General features: G+C 50.3%; 2 protein-coding genes across 2 annotated transcripts; one reads left to right on the plus strand and one right to left on the minus strand.

Moving 5' to 3' along the window:
• Nucleotides 1-937: 937 nt before the first annotated feature.
• On the minus strand, nt 938-4,571 carry EMWEY_00047330 (hypothetical protein, conserved; the record flags this gene model as incomplete). The annotated part of the gene is made up of 2 exons (XM_013479275.1): nt 938-1,314; nt 1,553-4,571. The coding sequence occupies 2 exons, from the start codon at nt 4,569-4,571 to the stop codon at nt 938-940; spliced, it is 3,396 nt and encodes a 1,131-aa protein (XP_013334729.1).
• Nucleotides 4,572-8,293: 3,722 nt separating this feature from the next.
• EMWEY_00047340 (cysteine desulfurase, putative) lies at nt 8,294-10,919 on the plus strand (the record flags this gene model as incomplete). The annotated part of the gene is made up of 5 exons (XM_013479276.1): nt 8,294-8,964; nt 9,123-9,832; nt 10,119-10,370; nt 10,531-10,629; nt 10,777-10,919. The coding sequence occupies 5 exons, from the start codon at nt 8,294-8,296 to the stop codon at nt 10,917-10,919; spliced, it is 1,875 nt and encodes a 624-aa protein (XP_013334730.1).
• Between the last annotated feature and the right edge of the window lie 2,274 nt (nt 10,920-13,193).

Here is a 13,193-nt window from a genome sequence, read left to right on the forward strand (position 1 = left end):
TATGGGGGAGGGACACATGTATGTATGTGGGGTTGGGGACTCTTTATAGAGACGCCTGCTGCAGTCTCTCCTCCAGCTTACAAAACAACTATTAAACTGTAGCAGCAGCAGCAGCTAAGGCCGCTGCTGCTGCCGCTGGTTGTGGTCCTGCTGCTGCTCCTGCACTACTGCCTTCATCATTATCCAACTGCACCATGCGGCGCCAACCACTGAGGAAGTCCCCTTGTGGTGTAATAAGAAGAAAGGCGGGAAGGGCCAATGCAACTGCTGCTGCTGCTGCTGCTGCAGCTGCTGCTTCAGGGGAGCTGTACAGACTCAACGCAGAGTGTTACACGGAATGGGCATTAGCATGTGCAAGGCAAGCTAGCGCTCTCTTGCTGCTCGTTGCTGCTGTTGCTGATGCTGCCATTGCTGTTCTGCTGCTCCTGCTGCTGTGGCTGCTGTTGCTGCTCCTGCCGCTGCTGGGAAACCATCTGGAAACAGCAACAGCAGCAAATAACCAACCAAAAAAAGGAGACGGACTCCTCCTATACGCCGCCATTTTATACTCCTGCATCTCGTGCCGCTGCCGTTGCTTCTACTCCTGCTGCTGCTGCTGCAGGTTCTCCTGATGCTGCCACTGCTTCTACTGCTGCAGCCGCTGCAGTCGTCACTGCTGCTGCTGCTTCTCCTTCCAAATGCTTCTAATTTTAGATATCAGCGCTGCCACTACTACTGCTGCTGTTGCAGCCCTCAGCTCTGCTGCTCTTCCCAGGGGTAGCTGCTGCTGTTGCAGCTGCTAAGGCTGGTGCTGCTGTTGCTGCTGCAGTGTGTACTGCTAGTCTGCTAAAAGGGATCCCTGAAAGCACTACTACTACTACTACTACTGCTGCTGCTGCTACAGCTGCTCTTGCTGCAGCTCCTATAAGTCGAGATGCTACCACTACTCGTGGTGCTGCTACCGCTGCTGCAGCGCTGAATGCTCCTTCTTCCTGAAGGCGTCCCTCCTAATAATACTGCTGCTGCAGCTTTCAGGGATGCTGCTCCTAGAACGTGCTTCTGCTGCTGCCGCCGCCGCCGCTGCTGCTGCTGCTTCTACTGCCTCTGCTGCCACGGATGCACTGTGAACCTCAATAAAAGCCATGAGGACACCCCGTGTCTGCGCTGCCTCGGCCTCTCTTGTTTCTACAAGATGCCCCAAGAGGAAAGTGCGGGTAGTTTCAGCTCCGCTGACTGCTGCTGCTGCAGCGGCTGCAGCATCAAGCGTCGCTGCTACAGGTCCAATTACTCCCCGCACAAATACAGCGTCAACTGTTCCTGCAAACTCCTTCTTAGCTGCATATATACCTCACATGCAGCACGCGCGATGCAGCAATAGCAGCAGCGGTAGCACAAGATGCTGAACAGGCCTACAGCGGTTGCTGCTCTTGCGGCAGCTGCTGCTGGCTGAGTTCCTGCTGCTCTTTCTGCTGTTGCAGCTGCTGGTGCTGCTGAGTGGCTGCACCTAGCAGCAAGGGGCAATGTTCTGCTGCCCACCGTCCCTGAAGCAGCATCCCAAAAGACAAGGGGTTACTTGGAAAGCAGCCATTTGCTGCTCCTCCTTGAGTTGGGTGCTGCTGCTCATCCTGCAGCAGCAGCAGTTGCTGCTGCTGCTGTTGCTTCAAGCTCAAGCTCGGCTTAGGTTTCAGAGACGGGAAGTCAACAGCAGAAAAGGTGAACCCAGTCTGCTGATGCTGCTCATGCTGCTGCTGCTGTTGCTGCTGCTGATGCTGCTGAAGGTGCAACGGGACAGGTCTTTGCTGCTGCAGCCCCATACCCCAAACACGGCTACTGCCGTAGCTAGAAGCACTTGCTGCTCCTTTGAGGGGCCCCCCACAGCCTACGCTGTTGCTGCGGGGGCCGCCAACTATAGCTGTCGCATTTGTTCCAACGTGGGGTTTCACAAGAGCTACCATATCTGCTCCTTGACGGGACCCCTCCCCATGTTGCTGATCGCGCTGTTGCTGCTGCTGCTGTTCATGCTGCTCCTGCTGCTGTTGCTGTTCGTTCGGATGTGGCACTTCCTCACTAGCTTCGCTGAGTGCGCTGCTCCTCTGGCTGCCTGTTGTGCTCCTGAACTCTGTGGCTAAACTCCCCCTCTGCTGCGGGGAGTTGCAGGGGGCCCCTAGCCTGGGGCCCCCCGGGCCCCCCCCGGGGGGCCCTTCCCCCACACGGCGGGTGGGGCTGAGGAGGGGATGTGATGACTCCTCTCTAGGCCGCCCCATCATTGCGCCTTGAGGCCCCGAAGAAGGGCCTGCCAAGTGCTGCACCTCCTGCTCCACCTGCTGCTGCTGCTGCTGCTGCTGCTGTGGTAGGTGTTGCTGTTGTGTATGGTGCTGCCGCTGCGCGTGCTGGTGGTGGTGGTGCCGCTGGTGTATTGGCTGCTGTTGTTGATGCATATGTAGAGGTTGCTGTTGCTGTTGCTGCAGGGGCTGCTGTTGCTGCTGCTGTTGCTGCAGTGGTTGCCTGCTGCGTGTGTCCTGTGATGAGGAAGCCAGCGCCCCCAGTAGTGAAAGCTGTGCCTCTAATGGAGAAGCAGCAGCAGCGGCAGACTGCACACCATGTCTCGCATGGAACTGTGTATTACAGTTATGTTGCTGTTGCTGTTGTTGCTGTGCTTGTGATTGAATATGCTGCTGCCTCTGCTGTTGCTGCTGTTGCTGCTGCTGCTGTAGAGGTTCAATAGCATGGAAACCTGGTGGTACATCTTTCGTCCTGATATGTTTAAGTATTTTTTGTCCGTGGTGTGCTGCGCCTCCTTCATGCCAATGTCTTAGTAAGCCTAAGAGATCGCTTCCCTTGCATGTACACTTCGGACATTGAAAGTACCCATCGGGGCCCCTCAGCCGCTGCAGCTGTTGCACTACATGACCTCGTTGTGATACATGAGCAGCAAATAAAGACAATGCAGAGGACGGAAATGCCTCTAAGCAGGAAGGGCAATAGTAAAACACCTGCTTACCACGAGATACACCACGAGATACAACACCACTGCATACACCATTCATACGGCGCTGCTGCTGCTGCTGCGAATGCTGCTGCTGGGGATGTAGCTGCTGCTGGATGTGCTGTTGTAGGTGCTGCTGCAAATGCTGCTGTGCGGCGTCCAAATATCCTTCAACGCCAACTTGGGGGCCCCCTCTGCTAAAGGGAAGGGGCCCCTTTGTGGCCCCCAAACTGTGCCGAGGACTCCGCTGTCCCCGTGCAGCTGTCTCTGACCTATGCAGATTAAAGTCAGAATGGGCACGAGGGGGGCCCTGCAACCCCAAGGGGCCCCCCAAGGGCGCCCCCAGGGGGCCCCTACGCTGGTAAGCATTCAGTACCATAGGGCTGAGGCGAAAGCGAGGTGACAGACAGGCAGCAGCCTCGCCTGCCGCTGCACTGCTGCTGCTGCTGTTGTTGCTGCTGCTGTTGCTGCTGTTGCTGCTGTTGCTGGGGTATAAAGGAGATACCCTCCTGTCCAAAGAAGCCCCCTGGGTGCCCCGCCCCCCTCCAAGGCAGCTAAAGGGGCCCCCAGCAGCACCAGAAGACAGAGGACCGCAAGCACCTTGCTCCAGCTCTTGTGTAAGGGAACCCCTCCCACCCCCTGCTGGAGGTGGTCCCCATGGCTCGTCTGCTGTTGTGCAGCTGTTGTAGTAGTCCCAAACCATACTGTCTCCATTAAAGAGGAGAGGTGCGCTGCGGCTAAGCGGAGATGCAAGGGGCTTAGGGGGGGACCCCGAGAGGCCCCCAGGGGGACTGCCAAAGGAAAGCCCCTGAGAGAGGCCTGAGGGGACACTGGAGACAGGTAACGCACCCACAGATAAAGGAGGGGCCCCCCGTGGGGGGCCCCCCAGGGCGTCTCCATATGTATCTGGGGTACGCACACAGTCGGGGCGAGCTATAGCCCGCTGCCAGTGTTGCTGTTGCTGTTGCTGCTGCTGCTGCTGTTGGCTACTGCTCAGGTAACTCCTGTCTCTGCAAGAAGGAAGTCCTGTCCCTAAAAAGCGCTCATCGAGAGACGAGCCAAAAGGCGCATGCGGCTTGTCTCCCCCGCTGCTGCTGCCGTTGCTGCTGCTGCTGTTGGAGCCAGAGAAAGCCGCTTTGGGGACCTCCGCATGCGAGGCATTCACAGCAGCAACAGCAGCAGCAGCGGCATCGATTAGCTGCTGCATCTTGGTGTCGCAGCGGCCAGACAGCAGCAACTCGTGGAGACGTACCAGATGTTGTGTCAGCTTATCAGAGGCTTCATTAGCAGCCTGATGCTGCTGTTCCTGCTGCTGCTGCCCTTCCTCCTCCTCCTGCTGCTGCTGCTGCTGTGGCGACTGTGGCGTCGCAGTCCCCTGTACCGCCGCCTCATCATCCTGCAAGCATCCCTCCTGCAGCAGCTGCTGCTGCAATTGCTGTCCGCGTTGCTGCTCGAGATCTTCCTCCTGTGGCAAGAGCAGTTGTTGCTGCAACTGCTGCAGCAGCAGCTGCTCCTGCTCCTGCTGCTGCCCGGCGGGCTTGTCGCCGCGATCAAGGGAAGCTCCCTGCAAGCGCTGCGCTGTGTCTGTAATGTTGGGTGTCTCCATTTGTAAAGAAAGAGTGTTTCCTTTCTTTACTAGGAAAGGTAGTTTTATATGAGGCTGCTCCTGCTGCTCCTGCTGCTGCTCCTGCTGCAGCTCCTCCTGCTGCTGCAGATGCAGCTTTGTCGCAGGAAGCTGCAACCGCTGCTGCGCGTGTCTCGAGGCAACGCACGTCTGCCTTGCCAGGAGACGAGCCAGGAGGTAATTAAAAGTAAATAAGAAGAAAAGGAAAGGAAGAAAACGGAAAAAAATAAGGAGAGGAGAAGACAAGCAGCAGGGAAGGCAGCAGGAAGCGCTGCGGCTTGCGTAGTGAGCGACGCTACAGCGAAGCAGCGGGAGCACCGGCAGGAGCAGCAGCAAGTAGGGGGCATTAAAGAGGGTATAACAAGGGGTCGTTTTGCCTCTTTCTTCTCCCTACATAAAAGCAAGAACATGCGCCTTAATTGACACCAAAATACAGTACAAAAACAACATAATAACCCTCTTTCTTACCCTAACATACACCCTAGCATAACACCGCTCGCGGCCTCACGCGTAAGATCGAAGCCCTAGCACAACATACAGAGGTGTGTCTACTGCTTCTTCACAGCACTAGAATATGTAAAGCAAAGAAGAAGGAAAATAAGATAAAAGGAACAAGAAAGACAAAGAGACACGCCATACACACCAGCGTGATAAGCACGAGTGCTATTAACAGTATAAGCCCACGCCAACCGGTGCCTTGTGGACTACTGAGACCCCTTGTTATGGGGGTCTTCCTTTGCTGCCTTTCTCCTTCTTCTTGTGTTTAATTACATCTTAATGTATTAATTTTCCCAATGTAATATAATAAAAAGGGGAAGAAGACTTCGGCACATCCTAGGCTCCCTACAAGAAGCAGCGGGTGACCTGATAGGTTCGCGTCGCTCTCGCAGCAGCAGTACCAGTACCAGTAGCAGCAGTGTTTGTAGACAGCTGCAGCAGCAGCAGCAGCAGAACCTGCATTAAAATAGTCTAAATATGGTTTTAATTTAAACAGCGTTCTTCTTTTGGTGCAATTTGACGACGAACAGACGCAGGGTTGGGCACGATCTGTTGCCACTCCTGTTGTTGCTGCTGATCGATCACTCTGCTGCTACCATTTGTTGCTGCTACTTTTGTAGGTTTTTTCTCTTCGTCTCTTCTTACTAGATGAAGTATTTATTATTGAACAGATCGTCTATTTAAGAGGCAATTCCGACGCTGCCATCACAGCGCCCCTAGCAGACAGCGCGCAGCCGCACATCGCTTGCTGTTGCTGTTTCGCAGCAGAAAGCAGCAACCAGTGTTGTTGCTGCTGCTGTTGCAGTGCTTCGTTGCTAGTGCAGACAAACACAAGCTTGTAGCGAATGGGATAGACAAACACTCATCTTGTCTTAAGTGACTTAGTGGCAAAGTGACGCAAGCCCCCACACACTAAGGGAAAGAGCAGCAACAGCAGCAGCAGCAACAGCAGCTGCTGCACCAGCAGCTGCTGGTGTTGCTGCTGCTGAGCCTGAGTCAGGAGAACCGCCAGTGTTAAGCGGCGCATGTGCTTTAGCTACAGAAAATGCAAATGGACGAAATGGGATAAACGCATAGTGGCCATTCCATGACAAGCATAAGACAAATGAAGACAAGGAGGCGAAGTCCTTTTTCTTGTTTATTGCCCCTGTATCCTTCACCCCCCGAAGACCTACCTTCTAATTAGGGAAACAGGAGGCAGACAGATTATGATTAAGGACAAGGGAGACAGACAGGCTCTGTCTTCTTGGACCAGCCTTTTCCCTAACAATAAAACAACAAGACAAAACAATAAATACTAGAATAAAATAAAACAAGACAAGACACCACAAGCCAAGACAAGACAAGACGAGAAAAAACGAGAGAATGGGCATTCATTGGAGTCAGCCTTGCAGGAAGGCCTTCGCCGTTTGCGGTGTTAGTAGGGCATAACACAGTCATACTTATATATAAATAAGCACAGACCTCTAACCCTTGGCAGCAAAAACCTTCAATAAGGAACAATTAAGCAACAGTACGGGGAAAAACATGCTGCAGACAAGAAGCCCTTCACTGCAGCCGTTCTTCAGGTGTACATACACCCCGACGCACATAATAGTCTCTTTTGGGTTCACGAACTTCTTGAGGCGTCTGCACACCTCAGGGATGCAGACGCAGGTACTGCATGCATAATCGTTTATACCTGCAGTTCACGTAAGCTGCTTGTAGCATTAGATCTTTTATATATCTTCTTTTCCCCCTTTCCTATACACGGAAAAATGGGGTATCCGCAGCTATAAGGGAGGGGATGTATAGACCATTAGAGCTTTCCCTTCATAAAAGAATAAGCATACAACAGCAAGAAAATTGCAGTGCATGCAAAGAGCCTCTCTATTACGTCTTAGGAGGCAGACAGACTTTTTCTGTTGTTTTCTCCTTCTTGTATATGCTGTGTTTGTTTGTTTGTCCATGTTTGGTTGTTTCTTCTAGACCTTTATTGTGTGTCATATAGACAAAGCAAACAAATAATAAAAATAAAAATAAAAATAAAGATATAATAATAATAATAATATCTGCCCTACTCATTCACAAGTGTTTGTTGTGACACGTCACACGTACAATGTTCCTTATAATAACGCTGTACGCTGCCTATACACTCTAAACTGTCTGTACTCTTGTGTTATTATACTACAAGTAATAAAGGCCCACCATGTGGATAAGAAATTCGTTAGATAAAAACTCCTTCAGGCAGCTAATGGCACATCCCCCAGTATCCAATTTTTCCTGTAGATCCCTGGGGGAGGAGTATAGGTAGGCCAGTTTATTATGGGGGCACAACGAGAAATATTTCTTTACTGCAGTCTCTGTTAACAGTTGCTACGTTGTGTGCCTGGTAGCTGCGAAGGCATGCCAACGGAGAGCTCTTTGTGCCGCCAACATATGATATAATTGTTAACACAAGAACTTATTTGCTGTGTGAGGACAGGTATTATTCTTTACTCTACCTCTCCTGTTCCTATCATGTGTTGTCCTTATGGCTCTGATAGTGTTTTCTCTATTTAACTGTTCCTGCTTTAACATCGATCTCTTCGTGTCGTCCATGCTGCTGTTGCTGTATCTGTCAGTGAGACGGAAGACCGGCACGCGTTAGGGGGCAGGGCGAAGGTCCCTTTTGCCTCGTCCTTGTCTTCTTCTCTTTATGCAGCAAGAACTACTTAGATGATGCGTAAAACGAGGGAAGGAGCTAAAGAAACGCAGAAATGGAGCAGAAGCTGCAGCTGTGCTTACACCCGAAGAGAGAAAGCCCCACGGGCTGTCGCTCAGCACGGTAGCGCCGCCACGTTTGTTGCGCGTAAGATCCGATTAAACAAATAGATAATAAATAAATTGTGTTTAATTAGTTAAATGTGTTCATAAAAGCATCTGAAGTAACAGACAGAAGACGCAGGCGTCTCGTGTGTATGGTCATCAAGGTATTGTTGCTGTACAGTCTTGCGTATGCAGACAGCTGCCGCAGCTTTCACTGCCCACTGCTCCCTCTTTCTCTCAATTTTACATTCTTCTAATTATAACTCCTTTTTTTTGTGGTGACCGCGAGAAGAGTCGCGTTCTGCCCGATATACTAGCACCGCAAGCCTGGATGCAGCAGCAGCTGCTGCTGCAACAACGGAGGAAAAGAGATACATATTGAACCCTCACGAACCGGCAACAGCTACAGTACAACAACGATGCTTAACGGGGCCATTCGTTGCTGCACATGCAGCAGCTACCGTCATGGGAGGCATGCGCTGCAGCACGCAAGAAGGCGCCTGCTGCAGCGCAACGTGCATCAACAGCAACAACAGCAACAGCAACATCAACAGCAACAACAGCAACATCTGAACCCTCGAGTTGAGCAGAAAGAACATCAGTCATTATGGTGCCTCTCTAATCGCTTTCCTACTACCCTTTATCCTAACTGCTCTGCAGCATCGACAGCAACTGCAGCACGAGCAGTAGCAGGAGCAACAGCAATAGCAGCACATCGTAGTCTTGCTTATCGCTGCCGTTACCCCATCGGCAGGCGTTCCTTTTCTTCTTCTGCTGTTGATGGTCCCCTACCAGCATCATCTGCAGCATCAGAAGGAGAGGCAACTGCTACGTTCCCCTCATCATCATCAACATCCCAACCAGGATCAGCAGCAGCAGCAGCATCAGCAGCAGAAGCAGCAGCAGCAGCAGGTGGAGGACATGGACGTATAGCAGCACGACCTGTATACTTAGACTATCAGGCAACAACTCCATTAGATCCTCGTGTCTTAGATAAAATGATGGCATTTAATGTTGATTGTTTTGGTAATCCACACTCTTCTTCCCATCCTGCTGGTTGGGAGGCAAAAAGAGAAGTAGAGAAAGCTAGGTAAGACATTATTATATAGACCTCAATACACATATCTTATGTATTATCTTATGTATTATGTATATCGTATTCTATATATACTTTATATACTATATTATGTATTATATATATGAATATAACGTATGTCTGCTACTTGTTGCTGCTATTGGTTGCTGCAGGGAGGCAGTAGCCCGTGTATTGGGTTTACCGGCTTCTAGAAGTCGGGATATTGTGTTCACCTCGGGGGCAACAGAAAGCAACAACTTAGCCATTAAGGGTCTTGTGAGGTTTGAAGAGCAGCAGCATGCTCTCAGACAAAAGCAGCAACAGCAACAGCAGCAGCAGCAGCAGCAGCAGCGTGCGGATCAGCAGCAACAACCACAGCTGCAGCAGCAGCAAAAGCCGCAGCGGGTGCGGAAGAACCACGTAATAACAACGCAGATAGAGCACAAATGTGTGCTACAATGTTGCCGTTTGCTGCACATGGAGTGGTTATTGTCTGGTGGTTCTCGTGGTGCAGAAGTAACGTTTCTTCCGGTGTCTAGGGAGGGTTTAGTGTCTGCTGCTGATGTTGCTGCTGCTATAAAACCTTCAACACTTCTAGTATCTGTAATGCATGTAAATAATGAAGTAGGGGTTGTTCAAGATTTACGTTCTATTGGAGAAGTTTGCCGAGAAAAAGGAGTTTTTTTTCATACTGATGCATCACAAGGGTTTGGCAAAATACATATAGATGTAGAAGATATGAACATCGATCTTCTTTCTCTATCCGCACATAAAATATACGGGCCCAAGGGTATAGGAGCACTCTTTGTCCGCAGCAAAAAAAAGAAAGTACGATTGGCCCCTCTTATTGATGGTGGCGGACAAGAAAGGGGACTTCGCAGTGGTAAGGGCAAAAACAGACAGAGAAACGAAACGTAATCGCTATAGAATAGAACTCGGCAATCAGAGGGACAAAAACAAAGTATAGAAAGAGACAACCTCACAGATATTTTCTTATAGTAGGTATATGGGGTAGGAACGTAACTGGACAGAGACGGAAAAGGGCGGAGGGGGGAAGAAACAGTCACATTTATATTCTTCTTGTTTGCACTCAAATCTATTATTATCATGAAATATAAAAGATGTTACATAATAGGTTGTTGCAAAGTGATATCAACTGTTGCTCTCAGGTACTCTGCCTACCCCGTTGATTGTGGGGTTAGGGGCGGCAGCTTCGTTGTCGTTGGAGTGTATGGACAGCGACAGGCGACATATTGAACGTCTCTCCAAATTGCTGCTGCAGCAGCTGCAGCAGCAGCTGCCACACATCTCGGTCAACGGCAGCCTCAGTAACCGCTATCCAGGAAATCTAAACATCTCCTTTTCTTTTGTTGAGGGAGAGTCCCTTCTCATGAGCATTGGAGATATCGCCATGAGTTCAGGTAAGACCCTAGCTCCTTGACAAGCCATACCCTAGTCATTTCGGTCGTCGTAGGGGGATGTAGGATCCATGGATGTGCGGTGCGCTGCTAGACACTATTTGGCGTTGAAGATTTGGAGTGTAGGGTTGAAGGTTGGGTTTTTTTTTTTTGTGGTATATAGGCAGCGCATGCACTAGCGAGTCTTTGGAACCCTCTTATGTTTTGCGATCATTGGGGGTTGGTGAGGAAACAGCTCATACTTCAATTCGCATAGGCATCGGTAAGCTGATGCTGCGGCTGCCACTTATGCTGCCGCTGTTGCTATAGCTGCTCTGCGCTGCATATATAACTGCCACTGCTACAGCTGCTGCGACTACCTCCATGACTGCAGTTCCCACAATTGAGTGTGCTGCTGCTGCTACTGCAGGGCGGTTTACGCGTGAGGAAGAGGTGCGGCACTGCGCGGAGAGGCTGGTGAAGGAAGTGCGGCGGCTGCGGGAGATGTCGCCGCTGTATGAAGGCGCCATTGAAGGAGACGGCGAAAAGGGACCCAAACTTGTATGGACTTAAGAGGGGGAACATCGATGCCACTTAGGGGTTCGTCCATCTTAGCCAGGGGATCGCCAATTCTACGGAGGGATCGTCGATCCCAGTTATGCCAGCGCTTACCAGACGCTGTATATCCAGCGAAGCCTTCTGCTGACCTCAGAGTTCATTAGTGAGGCGGCAGTTAAAGGGGGGCACACTGTCCCCTTGCTGCGAGGAGACAGCTGAGCTGAAGAACAAGAGGCTCGTATGGTGTTGGGTGTCCGAGCGATAATTGAGATGTTTAAGCTTTTGTCTGCCATTCCTTTACTTTGTTTACTGTATAGTTAAAAGCACCTGCACTTATATATAGCTCTTCTACGATTACGTAAGTGCATCCACTAGTAACAAGGTGTGTTTATCAGTTTAGACAGTGTTTAGATAATGAACAGCGACCCAAGGAGGTACTGCAGGGAAATGGCGACTGTCCAAGACACAGGGCTGTAGTGTGTCTGCAGACCAGAGTAGACTACAACTGTACATGCATTCGGGAGGGCAGGAGTGTGTATGCATTTATTTCTACCGCCAGAAAGGCCAGCCCCGACATGGCGACACACAAGGTCGTTGCTGCCCTTGCTCAAGAGAGGGAATCCCTGTGAGCTCACTGCAAAGAAGAACTGCCAATACTGCAAAGCAGGCGCTAACACCTTCAGCAGCCGTCGAACGGAGGTGGTATTGACCGCACCGAAGCCGTTGTAGAGCCACTTAAGGAGTATAAACAAACAAGAGCTACAGAGGAATAGAACATTGCTCCATTTTGCCGTGGTTACATTCTGCCAGTTTGTGGCATGCCGTTGATAGCTGTTGCCTTCCAGTTTAGGTGAAACACCGAGGCGCGATGTGTTCCTGCAACCCTTCGCTAGAGGAATACGTAGTGGCTTCCTACAGTTCCCCCCGAATGGCTGCATTTGCTGTTACATTAACTGCGTTGTACACTTTGCATCTAGATTACAACAGGAAACGACAGCAAAACATGCTACTATTTTTGGATCTTGCACCAGCGTCATGAGCACGCCACAAGTAAATAGACCTGCAAAATACATACATCAAATGGAGCATGAGGAAGGGGTCTCTTCACCACACGTGAATACTCCAGATCTGCATCCCCAGAGCGTGCCGGCGTACTTTAGAAACACAAAACCATAGACGTTTGAAAACAGTGTGTGAATTCTATCGATAATCATTGAGATGAACCTCGCAGCAAACCCACCAGCGCACACGCAGACACATACAGAACCATCAACACAAACAGAGAGACATTCAATATCACTGCCAAACCATCAGCACAGTCGTAGGCACACGCAGACATTGAATTCAATCGATAATAATAAAAGTGAATCTGACAGAGACATCTCCCGACCGGCGGATAAAACCTGTTTATTTCCCCCAGCAAGCGAGCAAAGCAAAAACTAATGTCGATGGGTATGATGTAAGATATTATTAATGAGCCATACACGCCAATGTCAATATGAACTGAAGGCGGCTTTGTCGTGATGTGGACCGATTGGAATCCATCACCAATCGGCATTATCCCTAGCAAGGGAGAATAGGAAGAGGAGAAAAAACATCATATAACGCATGCTGAATCTTTGTTGATCGTAGGAAAAGCGTACACAATTACAATACCTGGGTTTGCCAAAGTCGCCTGCAATGGATGTAGCGGATGTTGGAATCCCAACACCCACATTTCATTCAGTGAGAATGACGAGGGATTTGAAGAGCTTAAGAATGCAAGGCCAATCCCACGTCATCCGTATACGAATAAGCATTCCGTTCGAATAGTGCATTCCGTTAGAGGGGCGAGGGATTTGGAGAACTTAAGAATCTCGTAGGAGTGACGAGGGATTTGGAAACCTTAAGAAGGCGAGCCCAATGACCAAAATGATACAGCTAATCAAAAAACAATGGACTTCATGTGTATAGTTGGCCCAGCAAGCGGGATATGCTGAGGGAAGAACACATCGTACAACGCAGGCTGAATCTTAGTGGATCGTAGGACAAGCCTACTCTCACACTTACAATACCTGGTTGCGCCAAAGTCGTCTGCAATGGATGTAGCGCCTCAATTGTGCGAAATTGCGATTATAGCCCAGCGCATGACGCGGGGGGCTTTGATGAGATGTTGTGCTCGAGGCACTAGAAAAATATGCAAGTAACAAATGAGGCGATGAGAAACACTGCTTAGCCAGCATGGATTCTGACTTAGAGGCGTTCAGTCATAATCCAACAGATGGTAGCGTCGCGGCACTAGCTTTTCAG

The sequence above is a fragment of the Eimeria maxima genome, genomic scaffold (genome assembly GCF_000499605.1).
Source record: "Eimeria maxima Weybridge genomic scaffold, Emw_scaff1020, whole genome shotgun sequence".
NCBI classification, from domain to species: domain Eukaryota; phylum Apicomplexa; class Conoidasida; order Eucoccidiorida; family Eimeriidae; genus Eimeria; species Eimeria maxima.